This window comes from Plutella xylostella, chromosome 30 (genome assembly GCF_932276165.1).
Source record: "Plutella xylostella chromosome 30, ilPluXylo3.1, whole genome shotgun sequence".
Classification (NCBI taxonomy): Eukaryota; Metazoa; Arthropoda; class Insecta; order Lepidoptera; family Plutellidae; genus Plutella; species Plutella xylostella.
In genome coordinates, this window is record NC_064010.1 from 3,156,136 (window position 1) to 3,175,364 (window position 19,229).

The window sequence follows — 19,229 nt, forward strand, 5'->3', positions numbered from 1 at the left end:
CAGCTAGCATTACATAAAAACGTTTCCCACAGTAACTTTGGGGATAATTATGTCTCAAACGAATAGCAACCCTAATAACATTAACAATGACCGACGATTTGATGGTGCAACACGTTACAGTAAAATATTAACTGTAACGACTCTGTCATTGCTAAGTTTAACCTTAACTATTACGATAACCGGGATGTTGATGCAACCCACCCTAAGTACCTAACATTTGGTGCTTCAAAATTAAAATTTCTTTTTCCTTTCAGCCGTAAAATTAAGCCAAAATGTTGTTTTTATGTATTTTATCAAGTAAATCAAGAGTAAATAGGGTCCAAGCGGGCCTATTATTTATTTCGACGACTTTAGGTTGAACTTTCGAACGGTTTGACAATGAACACAATGCAAACACTTTTGGCCGTGTCCGCGCGGAATTAATTCGCAATTCTGTAACACATCAAATTAATACTATAGGACGCGATTTTTTTCCGCACTTGCGGAAAAAAAAACGCAAAAAATCAACAGGCGGACTTCGATGGGGGAATATAATTCGCACGAATTAATATTCGCGGTGCGGATACGGCCTTTTTGCTTTGTTTTTGCATGTAACACACCATCTGGTTAGTATATTGCTAATCTAAGATTGTAAATATCAATAAGAAACATCTAAAATTTATCGTTTCGGTAGTTGGCACTGACTTCATCCGTCAGGAAGTAGGCCTCAGTTTAATACGTCCTCATAGCATGTAATCGGTTGGCTCAGAGCCAGAACTCTGGGTAAGGACTTCGCAGTTGGTGTATCAACAAGTCTATAGTGTTATACAGGGTGCTGCTTTGAAAATGGAACCCATACCTAATGTGAATTAAGTGAAGGTTCGTGATGGACGGATAACATAAATGGGTGCAAATCCAGCATCCGCTAAGGAATTTGTGATATCATCGTGCAAAGATTACTTATTTTTATATAACTATCTCACAATCGTATACAGACACACTCTCTTCCATCCAAAGGTTGCCTGGTAGAAATTGCTATAAGCAATAAGGCCGCCTTTTTGTACTGTTTTATTTTTTAAGTATTGTTTTCTTTTGTAATTTTTGTTCTTGATGCAAATAAAGTGTGTTGTATTGTATTTTATGCCTACTTTTAGCCGCCAGATGAGGAGATATAATAGGTATAATAAATTATTATAGAAACTTTTAAAAAATCACAATCAAAATTAAAACTCTCAACCGTAATTTAAAATTCTCTACAAATATTAGGTAATATCAAAGTCAAGAAAGTAAAAAGGAATTTCGTATTCTAAGCACGTGCACAACAAACAACGATTTTGACAAGCAGACATTTTCAATTATGTAACACCGTTCATTTTTTCCTTCGTCTTTCGAAATAAATATATTTGAATTTGAATTCGTAAAATAAATTAGTACTTATTCCATATTAAAAAGTAATTGTAGGTACTGGATGGTAAGCCAAAGACAATAAGACAGGCCTGGATTCCAACCCGAGACTATTAGTGCAAGAGATATTGTTGTGATGTAAAGTGGACGACCGGATGGCGCAGCGGTTAGCAACGACTAAATTATAGAGTTAACAGTTTTATTCACTTTGAGATCACCCAAGGCCAACTACCCCGACCAATGAAAATTAAGTAAAAAACACAAAAAAACGTTGTTTCTCTACATTCTAAGTAGGTACTCTGTCATCATCAGCCTATACCAGTCCACTGCTGGACGTAGGCCTCTCCCAAAGCACGCCAATGGATGCGAACTTTAGCTTTCCGCATTCAATCATGTCCAGCCACCTTTCGCAAGTCGTCACCACATCTAGCCAGAGGGCGTCCCACACTACGTTTTTCTAGTCGCGGCTACAGAACACATTTTAGGTACCTACTGGGTAATGGGAGGTTTTGGAGGTCACTTTCAAACGGAAGTTTTTCTTTTAATTCGGCGCCGCTAATTGATCTTGGATATAACCTAAAGTGAAATTAAAACTTTTACCTTAATCCCATTACCTCGAGAGCAATGAAAAAGTCCACCCTCCAAATGCCGACACCAAATATACTTTTTTTAGAACTAACATTAAGAATAGAATAGAATACCTACTCTTTATTTTGCACCATTAAAGAAAACATTACAATATCACAACTTATATATAAAATAGTACAAAAAGGCGGTCTTATTGCTTAAAGCTATCTCTACCAGACAACCTAAGATCAATTAAGTTTTCGTTGCTTCAATTTTAACATTATTAAATCTTTCACCCATTAAATTAATAATTTCTTCCTCTTTCTAGTTTCAGGGGGAAATCCTAACTAATATTATAAATGCGAAAGTAACTGTGTCTGTCTGTATGTCTGTTACTCTTTCACGCCAAAACTACTGAACGGATTTGAATGAAATTTGGTATACATATTATGGTCTAGACCCTGAGAAAGAACATCTTAGGCTACTTTTTATCCCGGAATTCCCAAGGGAAAACTTTTTAAGGCGAAGCAAAGCTCGCAGGAACAGCTAGTAAAAAATAAAATTCTAGCGGGTCTTTCTCTTGATTCAATGCTGAACCCGAAACCTGAATAGATAAAGGGTGGGTAATATTTTCTTAGGAAATTGGAGGACGTTTTTTTCTCTTTGATGTAGTTGGTCGCGTGACTACGCTTTAAATAATGAAGATGGGGTTGGGACTATAAATTATCAGATGTGTTATATGTATAGTAGTAGGTATATAGAATTGGATTCGGTTCTAAAGAGCTGGCAAAATGAGCATTGACCTTGAAAGCCAAAGTCAAATCCTAACTATCCTAACTAATATTATAAATGCGAAGGTAACTGTGTCTGTGTGTTTTTCTGTATGTTACTCTTTCACACCAAAACTACTAAACGGATTTGAATGAAATTTGGTAAGTATACAGATCGTCTATACCCTAGAAAGAACATAGGCAATTTTATCCCGGAATTCTCACGGGAAAACTTTTTAATTTATTATTATTAATGTTTTTATTCATTATAAAATACAAAGTTTAATTTACAGCACTCTGCCAAACTGCATGCAAGCAGTTTGTTGGCAGATAACACTCTCATTTTACATTAGTATCTTATATTATTATTACATATTATGCTATAAAACACTACTAGGTATAATCTAAATTACCTTAAGTATAATGATTATTGTAAAATATTTCGTATGTATACTCAACAATAGGTATTATAAGTAACATTCTGAGCGAGTGTAACGTTAACGTTTCTTCTAAATAAATAACTTACATATTAGTAAATAACTTCATCATTTAATTGTAAATTCCCTTTTTAAAAGTATCGACTTTATCGATAACTTAATCTTCGCGTCGATAATTCTTCAAATTATCGACGCGTTCCCATCCCTAGCCAGCGAAGCGGTCTTTTGTTATTGTCCCCACCTCTCGCGGCAGCCCCACTCGGTGACCACTGGCTCTCGATCATTCGTCCACGGGCTACGGCATCGACTGCGCGTGACCCTACCTCACGGCAGTCCTCTAGGTGCCTAGCCCGCTCTAAAGTGTCGAATGACCTAGACTTTACCAGTGGTACCTTGTGCGTGTCTTCCCCAATATCGGGTAAGTGTGATCAGACTTGCTTAGCTCATTTTAGGAACCTATTTGTGTTTTAAACGTGTACTACTGTATTCTAAAAGTGTTAATTTAAATTTGTTTAACGTAGCTTCCTTTCTTGTTTCTACTCGCTGCTTACGCCGCTTACGAGTTAGCAAATAGCTAACGTAACTACTTACTAACTGCGCACTTATAGCAGCCAAGATGGCGGACATGCAATTACGCATTATCATTTAGATGTTTCATCAGCTTTCCTGTTTCTTTTATTTTATCTTTTTGAATACGCTAGCTTGCCTAGATGCATTAAATACTTTTATTCAAATTATGCTGCAGCTAGTCTACCGCTTTCGGCCTTTTGTAATAATTTCTAGTCTATCTTAAATTAATGTTAGGTATTCCGTTCTGGTTTCCACTGCCGCCTCAATCAAGTTAGATTAGGTACTCTGCTGTAGGTCTTGATGACGGTATGTGGAACCTAGAAGATAACTGTGTACTGATGCGTTGGATTTCCATCTTTTCCAGGGTCCAAGGTCCACGCTACGAACTCCAAGGTCCACGCTACTACTCCAAGGTCCACGCTTACGTCCACGGTACGGTTTACCTACTGCACGGAACTTCTACCTACTCGTATTTCTACGGCTCGCCCTCTACGTGCTGGTTCGGCAACCCCCTGCCTTCGTGTTGCTGACCACGCCGCGCAGCCGAGCTACACGCCACGCGCACGCAACGGCCACGTGACCTGCCTGCCTACCTACCTGGGCACTGGAGAAGAGGACTTCCACGCCGGTCGCGTTATCGGGATTCCACGCCGATACTCTTCGACTCAGGGGAGTCCCTATCCGTACCAACTGAAAACTGACTGATCGTGTAGTGTAGGCCTAACCCACACTTGACCTCTAAATAAATTTGTGTCAAGCTAAACCCTGGCTTTCTCATTTCACCTCTCCCGTTAGCTAGCCATTTTTCATAAGCGCGACACGAGCTATTATTTTCGTAATAGGTAGTATAGATGTAGGTGGGCTTGTTTAGGTATGTAATTTTAATTTATTAAGATAAAACTTCTTTATTTGTTTTTTGATCAAACTTGTTTTGTTATCAGTAAAATAAGTCCTGGGCAAAGTGTTAAGCAGTCTAGGGAGAATATACTTGACAGTACGAGCGCCATAGTAGTTTTTAGGTTTATATGTTTGATTAAATGCCTTTATCGGTCTTCTTGTGATCCTATTAGGAGTTTTATACAAGCTGATATAGTTTTGGAATTGACTTATAGTTAACATACATTTAACCTTTTCATGTACAGGAAGGATGTTACATACCGAGAATAGTTTCTCGTAGTCTCCCTTACAGTCTCGTCTTGTTTTAGTGTTAACCATCATTTTTAGGAACCGTAATTGCAATGCTTTTATTTGATCCAAATAAGATTTAAACGTTCTTCCATATGCAACTAATCCGTAGTCTATAAGTGAGTCCACAAGAGCAAAGTAAATAGTTCGTAGTACTTTTCTGTTCAGTATTCTTTTTAGGTGATAGAATTTCACCAGAAGTATTCTTAATTTGTCACATACCTCCTGTACATGTTTTTTCCAGCTCATTGTTCTATCGATAGTGAGGCCTAGGTACTTATAATTCTCAACAAACTCAAGGGGCTTACACTGACAATTATATTTATTATTATGAAGGCACTCATACTCATGGCCAATGATATTGTAATTTATGGCTTTTTTAATATTGTGTGGTGATGATAGGTGCATTCCCTTTGTTTTCTTTATGTTTATAATTATGCCGTTATCGTGCGACCATTTAATTATGTTATCAATATCCTTTTGAATTTTATTTTCTATGGTATTTTGGTCTTTGTTTGCATACACTATGCACGTATCATCAGCATACATAAATGCATTACAATGATTAAGCACATTACATATACTATTTACATGCATAATATAGCCAACCGGACCATACACCGATCCGGTTGGTACACCATATTTAATTTTAGCTTTTTCTCCCCGTACATTGTTAAGGCGAAGCGAAGCTCGCGGGAACAGCTAGTTCATCATAAATCTTTCTGATGAACCTTATAAAGCTAAATAAAATACCGAAATAGTCAAAGGACAATCTAATGCTACATATAAATTTAATACATCACGATCACGAGGAATAAAAGCGTTCCACTTACAAAAATCCGACACCAAATAGACCCATCTTTTAAAAACATATTTTAATTTAAAATTTTGAACATAAATATTTTAGTTTAAGTAGGTAATATTTTGATGAGTTGTTTATTGTTCAGTTTCCATATTGCAGATTATTTTAATGTTATTATTAAGTGTTATCTATGTATGTATAACTTGTTCTAAACTGAAGAAAATGTTATGACTCCAGGTACCTGACTATAAACAAAAAAATAACTATGTGTCTTCGCTCCGGAACGCATCTATCTCTTAGATCGGATTCGTTTACACTTTCTCTCCTATCTGTGTATGTCAATCAATCATACAAATCGCACAACGATTCTATTTTCCTAAACGTTTTTTTCTTTACGAAACGTTCGGAAACCGCTCCCTAAAAGGAAACATGTCACATGCCATTACGATTTTATTTTACTCCGCTGTCATTCATTGGAATATTGGAAATACAATTTTGTTTCGTGATTCTGGTGAAAGAACGTAAAATGTTCACTTTTTACTAAAATATTGAGCTTTTTCCCTGAATATTCAGCCAAACCATTGTTCATCATTATCATCATCAGCCTATAGCATATATATTAAATTTGATTGTGAATATTAATTGTGTTATCTTATGGACTTTGAGTCTGAAATAAATGATTTGAATTTGAATAGCAGTCCACTGCTGGACGTAGGCCTCCCAAAGCACGACACTGGATGAGATCTTTAGCTTTCCGCATCCAATCATAACCAGCCAACTTTCGCAAGTCGTCACCCCATCTAGCCGGAGGGCGTCCCACACTACGTTTGCCTAGTCGCGGCCTCCACTCCAGAACACGTTTACCCCATCGGTCATCGGTTCTTCGACCATTGTTCATAGTTACAGCAATTTAAATAAGGAAAGATCAAAGTAAGAAATGATTTCACAGTTTAATAGATTACGAAATTTAAATTTATGAAAACTTTTTCTTATTTTGTTTAAACAGAATAAATAGTACAATGAACTTAGGGTACAATGTAGAATCTATATGTACAGGTTTCCTTACGACGATGTTTTCCTTCACCGTAAGATTACGTGGTAAAGTTGCACTTTAATTCCTTATTTCAAAAGAACTTACTCGTACATTGTAGGTTTTGAACCCACGGCGTTACGAATGAGAGCCGATAACTTATCCGTTAAACATAAAGATAAAATAATCTTTATTGCACACAAACAGAAACAGTTTCATAAAAATAGACAAAAAAAACATTACCCTCCTCCTTCGGCAGTCGGGTAATAAATAGTATAATCGGCGGCCTTATTACTAAAAGTAATCTCTTCCAGACAACCACACTGAAAAGAAATCGATAGTATAAAGAAAGGGGTAATGTGAGACAAGGCAAGAGATAATAAAACATAACCACGACACCGTTACACCACGACGACTGTTTAATTTAATAAATAAATAATCGATTAATTTATTTTAAGCCTATTTCCAAGAGTCAAAGTACAAAAGTAGTTTTTGTTTAGCAATGCCAACTGATTTACTCACTTTCCGCTTTTGCCACCTCCTGTATACAGGGTGATTCTTTCATAGGTGCATATCCGGAAGTATGTTACAGAGCTCTTCATTCTGAACAACTTTTGTTACATAATGACCTTGGGATATTCTCGAGAAAAAAAATCTACTCCCCATACACAGTGTCACGTAAACAACCAATTTTTGTATGGGAAAGCATCTTTTTTTTTCAGGATATCCCAAGGTCATTATAACAAAAGTTTTTTCAGAATGAAGAGCTCTGTAACATACTTCCGAATATGCACCTACAAAAGACTCATCCTGTATATAAACCCCTGTACATGTCTTACATTTGTCACTGTGAAAGCTTCTCCACAGAGTAGGGATCGTTTGCATCCGTATCTATTCGCTAGGGGAATAATTTATTTCGAGAGAAAAGGATATGCCAAATAAGAGTACTATCTAAGATTACCTTATTCTTATCCTTAGGTCAAAGTCAGCAGTACGGGTGACGAAGGAAAATAAACCTTATGATACTGATGTTAAGATAGCCACTAGAAGATAGTTTTTAAGGAAATGTTTGAGGTTCTATTTTATAGACAAATTATTCTAATAATATGTAGATACATCTCACACACAGCCATCCCACCCCAAACTAGTCAGAACCTGTAATATGGGTATCGGACAGCTGATACATCTACACAAATACATAGGTATATTATTATAGACCGTATTAACACCCAAGTAAGATAATCATTATCTGCCTTTAAACAAATTTCTGCCCCGGCCAGGGATAGAACCCGGGTCTTTCGGCATAGCAGTTAGGGTCAGTAACCGCTGCACCATTAGGGTGTCATAAAATATATTATATACTACCTGTTCCCGCGAGCTTCGCTTCACCTTAAAAAGGTTTTCCCGTGGGAATACCGGGATAAAAAGTAGCCTATGTTCTTTCCCAGGTTCTAGACCGTATGTATATCAAATTTAATTCAAATCTGTTCAGTAGTTTTGGCGTGAAAGAGTAACAGACAGACAGACACAGTTACTTTCGCATTTATAATTATTAGTTGGGATATTATTGTGTATTAAATATTTCTTACGCATATTTAATCACAAAATTATGTGAGAGCCATTAATTACTCGTGAAACAAAACCTAATATTTTCCCTTCTCATTCCAGGCAGTGTTGACGGCATAATTTCTCAATATATACGAACTTCGCCTTAAACCCCGCAGGCTAGTCTCGGCTATTAATCAAAGTTAATCGCTTTAAGTTACATCCTAATAACTTGAGATGGAGCTGCAGGCTTCGCCTTAATAGAGTCATCAACTGAGGTATGAAGTTACTTTAAAATGTACGCTTGTTGGTAGGAAATACTTATACCTACTTAGGTACCTCGTTTCAGCAAGGGTGAATCCTGTGACAGTTTTTCAAATTACGCACTCATACAGTGCCACAAACTTGTTTTTTCTGGTTACAGCTCACATAAATGTTTAATATTTCTTAATTCTTTAAGAATTTAAGTTTGCTCGTATTGTTAATTCGCTCTTGCGGTGTTAATAAACCCATCTAATCTTTTACAATATACAATTCATTAGTAAGTAATGAGATATGGATCAATTTAGTTCGCTCTCACCGGAACACATAAGTTTGTCGCACTGTACCTACTAATTCCGAAATCTGTGTCAATTAATTACACTCATTACAATAAGTTGATGGACAACATTTTATTGTGCCCGATTTTAATAATCTATTTCTATGAATTTATTGTAAAGCACCAATGACAACGAGGATAATAATTCAAAGATATTAATATTGCCCGGCTTTCATTCTGCAGACATTTTTATTTTGTGTATTTACTTGTACTTAATATAATTAAAGATATACCTAATCATGATTTATTTTACATGAGAACGCTTGTGATTTGGCGTACCTAGGTATACCTACGTAACCTGGAGTCTGATTACGGCAGTAAAACTTTTTTTAGTCAAATTAACTATGCTACTTTCAATGCTTTTGGTACTTTTTCTGCGCCTACATAAGATCAAATACTCTTTATCTTTTATGTTCTGTTCTTTGTATTGTGTGCAACAGACATAATTTACATACAAAGAACAGTAAGTACATAAATAGATAGATATTAATAATATGTGGGGACATCTCACATACGGTTATCTGACCCCAAACTAGGCAGATACATAAAATATTATACTCATACGTATGTCTTTAAACATGCACCGGCCGGAAATCGAACCCGGGACCTTCGGCATAGCAGTCAGGGTCACTAACCACTACACAAGTGTATTTGGTGGGAGATTACAGAGACTACAGAGATGCGGGTTCGAATCCCGGCGCTGACATGTACCAATGAGTTCTTTTAACTTACAATGTATACCATCGCTCTTACGGTGAAGGAAAACATCGTGAGGAAACCTGCATATCTAGATCTAGCACATCTAGATATGTGAACCCACCAACCCGCAGTGGACCAGCGTGGTGGGAAATGGTCCAAGCTTAGGAAGGCAGTTTAGACCTTGGGGACATGCACAAAGGTTCCACTCGAGAGAGCCAGGTGCAGGTACTTACACCCCCACAAAGAATAGAATAGAATAGTGTATTTGGTGGGGAAACTGCCAGCATGTGTTTATTATGAAACTTGATTACTTTACATATGAAGCCAATGCGGATTTCCAATCGCGCTAAACATTGTCGCATTAGCAACTCGCTAGCCCACCTCGTGTTGCCGCCGGATTATCAACTGTCGATAGCCCATCGATAGAGTATTTATACCTAACTACACTCACGTGCAAAGAAACAGTTCCACTTACAAAATGCAGACACCGAATGGCCCCATTTTTTAAAAACATTGAATATGAACGATATACCTATTTACGTTTTCGTTGGTAATATTCTGATGCGCCGTTTCATGTACTTACTTTAATATTGCAGAAGGCGTCATTAAGTTAGTTTTTTTTTCCGTTCAAGAGTATAATTTGATGATTTTCTTAATGGAACTTTTTCATTGCCCGTGAGTAGTATATGCCAGTTGTATGCATGCCTAGGTATTGTTAAGGGTGTACGAAAGGAGCCTCCCTGAGTGATGCATACATGTTCATAAAAAAGAACTTAAGGCGTCATTCTGAATAAATATCGTTCTACCTACGACTTAAGAAACTATTATAAAGAAGATATTAGTCTTAAATAATGTCTATCGATATGGCCGGACTGTACATTTTTCGCCAGCACTACAACGAATCCCAAAGTCAGGTTTCCGCCATAAATATCCATTGGTGCTGTCTGTTAAATCGGTTACCGGTTTTTGCTGTGTGTCTCGTATACATACCTATACCACCTATACGACTTTACTTTACAACACATTACTTCCGTGGATATTATGTGGTTAAGGTAAGCGTCCACCTATCAGTATCGTACGTATCGGATCAATCGGATTTTCATAAATGAATGGAGAAACGATGTCGGCAATGCCGATGAAGTGTAAGCACTTGTGTGAATTTCTATACAAAGAATACTGAATGCAATGCGCCGGTTACGTACGATGCCGAAAACCTACGTACAGACGGGCCAAACGAGCGCCAACCAACGGGTTTCGTTGACCTTCGTTGCTGCAATCTGCACTGTATTATGTGTGATAAATACCTATCCATCGTTGGGTGTTCGTTGGGCCGGTCTGTACGCGGCTAAAGGTGAACGTACCTTAGGGTCAAGTGTTACTCCTGTGGACAGTTTCCAGAATTTGGAGTAAAAGTATTTGTAGCATAAAAATATGAAAATATTTTTATTTGGATTATTATTCTTAATCTAACATGATGATCAGCCTTTTAAAATCACACAGTGTAGGTACGATAACCTTGACAGTATAAAAGATAGGGACGTTTTTTTAAAAACCCTTGGTTTGTCCATAGGTACAACAGACGTTTGTACTTGTGGACAGGATAGATGTACCTGTGTACATCTTTATACCTTAGGACACACAAAATATTTTATATGCGATGAGCATCCTCTTCTAGTAAAGGTATCTTTTTGAAAATTTGCACATATGATATTATAGAGATCTATAACAAAATGAGGGGGTGGCCTGACCTCTAGGTAAAGTTTGAATTTTTACCATACAAATGTGGACCACCTTAATGTCCATAGGTACACACATGTCTCTGTCCACAGGTACAAATTACGACATAAAAAACAAAAACATTTGTTGTATGTGAAATTAAACCGGTTAAAGACTCGCTCAAACCAGTAATTTCAGTAAGAATAGACTGAGTTCGTAAATACATAACAATCATCTGCTAGGTGTGGGTATTTTTATCACAAAACCTTACAAAACAAAGGTAAAAAAAAAACTTTTCTGCTTCAAAATCTTTCATGGTCGACACAAGACACTTTCGTTGAGAAAATGAAAATGGTGTTAGTCAGTGTTGCCAATAATAAGTAAAACTTTATAGATGCGTTTGAAAAATACTTTAATAACGTTTAGTTTATTCCAAATTGATGGTGTCCACAGGTAAAGCCGTCCATAGGTACAACACTTGACCCTACCTTTAGGCTGTACGTTGCCTGTAGTCAAACAGATTCCCCCGTTACTAAATGAGTCAAGAAAAGCATCAGAAACATCCAGTTTGATGGAAATGGGTGATTCTCCAAAAACCGCTCAAAAAGCATAATTTCTTTGGCGCATTTTTTTTTTAATGTTGTTTGATTATTATACCCCACATATTGTAGAGGCTTTCGACCTCTTTAGTTATCTCTTATTGGCCCTGAAATCTATCGAGCCGATTCAAAGTTACAGCGATTTTAAACAATTTTGGGCCAATGAAATTAGATTGGCACCAATGAAATTAGAAAACACACCAAAGAAATTATAAAAGGTCCCAAAGAAGTTAGTTTTAAGAACAAAGAAATTAGAAATTATTTTAAAGAAATTAGTTTTATACGTAGATTGCAAATAATACACAACAAAACTAAAAATCACGCATATCTTTATTTGTTTTTAACATAATTACCTGATCACGTAAGGGTGCAAGGGTTCTAAACATCCGAATGAATCAATTGCCAACCTCACCTGCCCGTGGTGCACTCTGCTAAATAACAGACGAGGCTCTGGCGACCGGATGATGGCGGTATAACCATCCAAAAACAGGTACACTAAATCCCATAGGCTGATTGGCAGCACCGTCACCGGTATAAAAAAGTGTAAAGAGGACGCTGGAGTCCGGCCACATTTTCTACCATCAGGAGGGCGACCAACTGTCCCAAGGTGGCGTAGGATTCCTCTGCAACAAGACCCTTGTCAACAACGTAGTGGAGATCAGCAGTGTGTCAAATCGGGAAGCGTACCTAGTACTTAAACTAACCGAGAGGTATTCCTTGAAGGTCTGAAGGTCGTACAGGTATATGCACCAACCTCGGCACACTCTGACACAGAATTCGAAGCAGTATACGAGGATATCTCTAGGGCTATCACGTGTACTGCTAGGACCCAAACACCGTTGTGATGGGTGACTTCAACGCCAAAGTGGGAGTACAAGAATGCGACGAATCGAGGGTAGGACATCATGGCTTTGGTAGCAGAAACCAGAGAGGGCAAATGCTTGTAGACTTCCTCGAAACGGAGGGGCTTTCTATCTGATGAATTCTTTCTTTGAGAATCGGCCCCAGAGGAAGTGGACATGGGCAAGCCCCGATGGTAGGACGAAAAACTAAAAAGACTTTATTATGACTGACAAGCGTCACATATTCAAAGATGTCCCAGTGAACAATAGGTTTAAAACTGGGAGTGATCACCGACTTCTCCGAGGAACTCTGAATATCAACGTCAAGCTGGAGAGGAGACGTCTGGTGAAGTCGACCCTTCGTCCCACACTGCACCAAATTGGAGCTGGCAACACCAGCTTCTAGAGAGAACTACAGTTCTTCAGAAGGGTGACCAAACCCTTCTGAAGAACTATAGACCGATCTCGCTTTTAAGCCATGTATACAAGCTGTTCTCAAGGGTTATCACGAATGGTCTTGCCCAAAAGTTAGACGAGTTTCAGCACCCGGAGCAGGCTGGGTTTCAAAAAGGCTTTAGTACAATAGACCACATCCACACAGCAAGGTAGATTATACAGAAGACCGAAGAGTATAATCAGCCTCTGTATCTAGCCTTTGTGGACTATGAAAAAGCCTTCGACTACATCGAGACCTAAGCAGTTTTGGAATCCTTGTAGAGATGCCAAATCGACTGGCGCTATATCGTGGTGTTGAGGTATCTGTACAATGCCGCTACTTAGACTGACCACAAGACCACTATCCAACTGCAACGTGGAGTGAGACAGGGGGATGTGATATCTCCGAAACTGTTCACCAATGCATTGGAAGATATCTTTAAGACGTTGGACTGGAAAGGACATGGCATATGTATAAATGGCGAGTACATGTCACCTCCGCTTCGCGGACGACATCGTTATTATGGCAGAATCTCTGCAGGAAGTTAGCTGGATGCTAAGTGGCCCAAATGCTGCTTCCCGACGTGTAGGCCTCGGTATGAACTTGGACAAGACGAAAGTCATGTACAATGCTCACATGAAACCGGAGCCGGTCGTCGTTGGTGAGGCAACAATCGAAGTTGTGCATGAATATGTCTACCTCGGACAGACTATTCGGCTGGGCAGAAGCAACTTGGACAAGGAGGCTGCAAGGCGCATCCGACTGGGTTGGGCTGCATCGGGAAACTTCGTCACATATTCTCCTCGTCCATTCCTCAGAGCCTGAAGACAAAAGTCTTAAAACAGTGCGTCCTGCTAGTGATGACGTATGGTGCTGAGACGTGGACACTGACGGTAGGACTGGTCCACCGATTTAAAGTAGCTCAGCGTGCTATGGCTCTCCATAGAAACCCCAAGCATAAATCTCTAGTTATGCTTGGGGTTTATCTGATGGATCGTATCAGAAATGAGGTTATCCGTCAGAGGACTAAGGTTACCAACATAGCTGTCAAAATATGCAACCAGAAATGGCAGTGGGCTGGTCATAGCTGCCGAAGAACCGATAACCGTTGGGGTAGACGAGTTCTCAAGTGGAGACCACGAACAGCCGACCTTAGGCGGGTAGCCGGTAGTGGATGGATGAGGAAGGCCGAGAACCGAGTGTTGTGGCGCTCCTTGGGAGAGGCCTATGTCCAGTGGATGATTATTGGCAGATGATGATGATGAGAGAATTAACCATAATATACATTGAATGCATAAAGTTAGCGTAATTAATGGTGTTTCATACTCAATACTAATTTATTTGTATCAAAACTAATTTCGTTGGCGCAGTATGCCAAAGAAATCCAAAGAAATTATTGCCAACGAAATTAGAAATCATCACTTAAAATTTATTTTAACAGAAAGCTGATGTACAATTGGAACCTCTTATTGACACGTGCATACTGTTTGAATAGATATACGTGGACAAAAATATGTATGCAACCAAAACAAATAATAGCATGAAAGTAACAATCGAAGAAATTAGGCACTCACCTGACCAAAACACTTTATGGCGCAAAAAAAAAAATTTTTCGTCATACTCCGTAAACTTACGCTCCTCTGCTCCTGATCAAAGATAGTGGGGGACTGAACGGTGAGGGACGCATGGTGATTATATCCGGTGATCGTTTAAACGCAGAGTAGGAAGACGGTATCGTTACGCCAAAGAAGTTAGTTTTTTTTCTCGGACAAAATTGAATGCGTTATATTTTTGAAAACTAAACCTAAGAGTGAATAGAAACCTAATTTACAGTTACCATAAGTATCTGTTATAATCATAACATATAAATCATAAGCTTATTTTACGTTTAAAATTGAGTTTTTTTTACCTAAAAATAAAATCAAGTGAAGGACGCGCCAAAGAACTTAGGATATTGAGTTTAAAAAAATCATTGTCGCTTTCTTTATAAATTTATGCATTTTATTACTAATGTATAAAAACGGTCACAAGATACATTATTCAAAAAAAAATACATCCTGGTATAAAACTATCAATTTCATGTATTTTATGGCTTGGACATACCTAAATCGCGTCATTTGAGAATCACCCAAATGCGAGTAACCGTTTCGATGTTTTTAACCTACGACGGAAAAAGAGTTATTTTATCATTATCTTGCGGAATTTGCCAGGTTCTGTTAATTCTAATATTTTGAAGACATAGAAAATTACTAACTAAAACGGAAACTATACAGGGTGACTTTTTAGTCAGTAACGAAATTGTAATATAACATTCCTTGGTTAAAAATATAACTTACGTGTATTTTCTTTCAGTACCTTTCAGTACTAAAATTATAAGATATTGGCACTCAAAGTTTTCTCCAGAAAACCAAGACTCATGGTCACCGTGCGCGAGTAGCGCGTCTGGCCACGCCCACTTGCCCGCGAATCTTAACTAAGCGAAAGTAATTGTGTCTGTCTGTTACTCTTTCACGCCCAAAACTACTGAACGGATTTGAATGAAATTTGGTATACAGATGGTCTCGTCCTTGAAAAAGAACATAGGCTACTTTTTATCGCGGAATTCCCACACAAAAACTATTTAAGGCGAAGCCAAGCTCGCGGGAACAGCTAGTTTCAAATAAATTCATAAGTTGCTCAATGATTTTCCCCATACTTTCAAGGGGTTAGAACCGTCAAATTGCAATAAAAAATCCAAATCCAAGGAGACCTTACCGCAACACCGTAATTAGCACACACTTCCTCAATCACTGTAAGTGATGAACAATTGATGAAGTATCAAATTGTTCGAAGTGGAGTCCCTTCTACACATCTACACAAAGTATGGCACGTCACAACACTTTCAACTCATTGTATTTTAATTTATTTAACACCACAATGTAATTTTTCACTTCCTCGAAAGCGACAATTATCTTATTTCTGAGGTCTGCGAGATTTTGGGACTCTTCAACATACCTACTCCTACTCTTGGTTAGAATACATTTAGCACACACACACAAACACAACACAAGTCGGCCCGGGGTGCGCGCGCGTCGAAAGAAAAAAGGTTTTTGAGTAAACAGAGACACGTGTGACGCGGCGGTGCGCAGGCGACTGACGTCAGATCGATGACGCATTACCCATTAGCGGCGGCATCCTTTGCAAAATGAAGCTCCGCCCCTTTCTCGCGCTAAACGAGAGTTTATTGGTTTATGGCGGCAATAAGGTCTAATTTCGGCTTTGTTTGTATCGTGAGAAACCTATCGCTTTTAACTTTTATTGCTCAGTGACTCAGTGACCATATTTTACCAATATTTCGGGATACAAAAAAAATAAATCATGAAAAATTTACCTACTAATTTTTTCATTGAAATCGACTCTATTGTACATACCTAACTCATGGAAAAAATTTCGTTAATGACTAAAAAGTCACCCTGTATTACTTAATATTAACCCATGGAAGTAGAAAAAAAGTCGGAAGGAATCTCGCTAACTAAAAAAATAAGGCACAGCAATGGCGGCATCGGCAGCGTTTGTGGGTGCGTGGGTGTGACGTGATTGGTGCGAGGTTGCGGACTGGCTGTCGTAACAATGAAACTGACTTACTTTGGGTGCCTCACTTTTTAGTTAGCGAGATTCTTCCGTCTTTTTTCTACTTCCATATATTAACTATTATAATGTAGTACTTACAGTGATTGCGACAGATACTTGGACAGGCCGAGCTGCGAGATCTTGCTCCCCTTGATGCCTTCATTCACAATGTTGGTAACCGTCAAAAAGTTCTTCGTCATCTTGGACGACTCAGGTGATGACACTATCAGTCACAAACCACACAAAAATTTAACCTCAATTACAACTAGAATAACACTCAAAGAACACTACAGCTAAAATGCTGGCCACTTACTGTTTTGTGGAGACTAACATCGAACGTGATTTTTGAATCGAACTCGATTCAATAACTTTGAATATGGAACGCTTTACAACGAAAACTTAACGACTTTATTGCACTTAAGACACGTCAATGTCTATGGTTTCTCTCTTCTTTTTATCACAGATTTTGTTTTCTCGATGTTTCCGGTTTTAGTTCGTAAATGGAACGCGTAACAGTTCTTTTTGGGGGTTTCTGCAAATAACACTTCGTTTTAATAACATTTTAGTGAATATGAAAGTAATTATAAAATAAAAATAATATATAAACAAAAACATAAATCATCAAACCAAAGCTTTTATAAAAAAAACACTGGGTAAAAACAGCCTTACGATTTCACAATATCCTGACTAAAATTATCTGTGGGATAAAATTATGTTAAGACAATGGCAGCATGGAACTGGCCTATAATCTATTAACAGGACGCAAAAAACTAACCATGTCCTTATACTGAAAACAAAGTAATGAAAACGATAATAATTCTCAAGTGCGTAGTTGCGTACTGTCCGAAACTTTCACGATAACATTAAAACTGTTTTAATGCTACCTCCAGTATACTAACTCCCTTGTCGACATGGAAATTAGGTGGAGCACGGTAATGTGAGTACCAAGTACTCATTGAGAGTACTTACGAGAACTTAATGGCGTGAGTACAAATTGGCGCATTGTAACATAAAGCGAAATGCATGTTATTGTATTGTAGGTAGCTACATTATGAAGCTGTCATACAATAATTTCAGTTGATGTGTTCTGTACCCCTTCTGTTGAAAGGCAATGTATTGCGTCTGTATTGCGTTCCCAACATTAAAATAAACGTAACTTATCATCTGAGGCGTTATCCCAAAAAGTAAAAATACTTTATAATCAGCTAGGTAATGCCTATTTTGAGTACCTAGAAATGAAAATATAATGGCTACAATTTAGAATTAATCAAGAAAATTCGGCCAAAATATACAATAAATTCTACTTTCTGGTTACTGTACTGGGTTCTTAGTGCTAGGTTCTAAAAAAGGCACTATCTTGATGAAGATTTTTGTATTTTTACTTTTTGTAAAATCGATTTTGATGAGAAGTTATGATTTTTATAATGTTGAGAACGCAAGACAGACGCAATACATTGCCTTTCAAGAGCAGGGGGGCAGAATAATTTCGTAATCTTGTTCGCCACAAGTTTTAACATTCCGGGAATCAAAAAATTTACGAATTTATATATTTTATTATATTTCATGAATATATTTTAATTCCCACCAGAAAAAGAGGGATGTTATAAGTTGAATGCATATATATGTGTATCTGTCATAATACGTGGAACCTATTTTTGTTTGGTTTTTTCGGATAATGTTACTCCGAGTGTTCCTAGCTATATTTTATCAAAATCGGCTTAGCTGTTCGAATGTTATGCTACTTTTTGTGTTGAATGCCTGGGGTTTATAACGTTAGTTAGGTTTATTTTATTTTATACTCATCTTAATAAAGGTTGGCTGTTATAATTAAGACACATTTATAATATAATATATAATATATATATATATAATTTTCATTTGTATAGTACTAGCACACGTAAAAAAAAATGGTCTTTATAAAAGGGAACATGACATAACACTGTTATCGTTTTGTGAATGTATTTAGAAACAACGTTGTAACAACAACAAAATAAAATTATCTTTAATTGCGTATCCATAACACTTAAGGTAGATTGGCCTTACAATAATAGCTATACCCAAAGATAAATTTCAATACGTGCTAGATGGAGTGCAAAAGAAACGTCTTGTCAAATACAAATAACACCCCACTATTCTACCACAGAGCTCTTATTTTTATTTTTTTATAAGTTCGTTTAGAAGTTTAGTGACTTTATTCATTGGTACAGTGCGACAAACTTATCTGTTCCGGTGAGAGCGACCTAAATTTATCCATATCTCATAACTTACTAATGAATTATAATATATTGATATAGATTAGATGGGTTAAATAAAATCGCAAGGGCGAATTACCACTACGGACAAATTTAAAATCCTATAGAGTGAAAAAATATTACACATTTACGTGAGCTCAGATAAGATACAGATAAGTTTGTGGCACTGTACAATGGCTGTTATTAGGT

At 37.5% G+C, this 19,229-nt stretch overlaps 1 protein-coding gene and 1 long non-coding RNA gene across 7 annotated transcripts in view; one reads left to right on the forward strand and one right to left on the reverse strand.

Moving 5' to 3' along the window:
* Positions 1-19,229, reverse strand: part of LOC105381501 (synaptotagmin-7) — a 487,160-nt gene that overhangs the window by 242,847 nt on the left and 225,084 nt on the right. The window contains exons 2-3 of one of the 5 annotated variants that reach the window (XM_048631910.1): positions 17,102-17,320; positions 16,888-17,011 (exon numbers count right to left, since the gene is read on the reverse strand). The exons of 3 other annotated variants lie outside the window; for them this stretch is intronic. In XM_048631910.1, the coding sequence (XP_048487867.1) occupies positions 16,888-17,011; position 17,102 (125 nt within the window). In that variant the 5' untranslated portion in view covers positions 17,103-17,320. Of the gene's footprint in view, positions 1-16,887; positions 17,321-19,229 lie in introns of all 5 variants that reach the window. One more of the 5 variants, XM_048631912.1, reaches the window with a different exon arrangement.
* LOC125491045 lies at positions 3,230-4,491 on the forward strand. 2 transcript variants are annotated; one of them, XR_007268080.1, is made up of 3 exons: positions 3,230-3,575; positions 4,092-4,099; positions 4,141-4,491. It is a non-coding gene; the product is annotated as an uncharacterized LOC125491045 (long non-coding RNA). The 2 variants fall into 2 exon arrangements; XR_007268079.1 differs by having other exon boundaries at positions 4,092-4,491.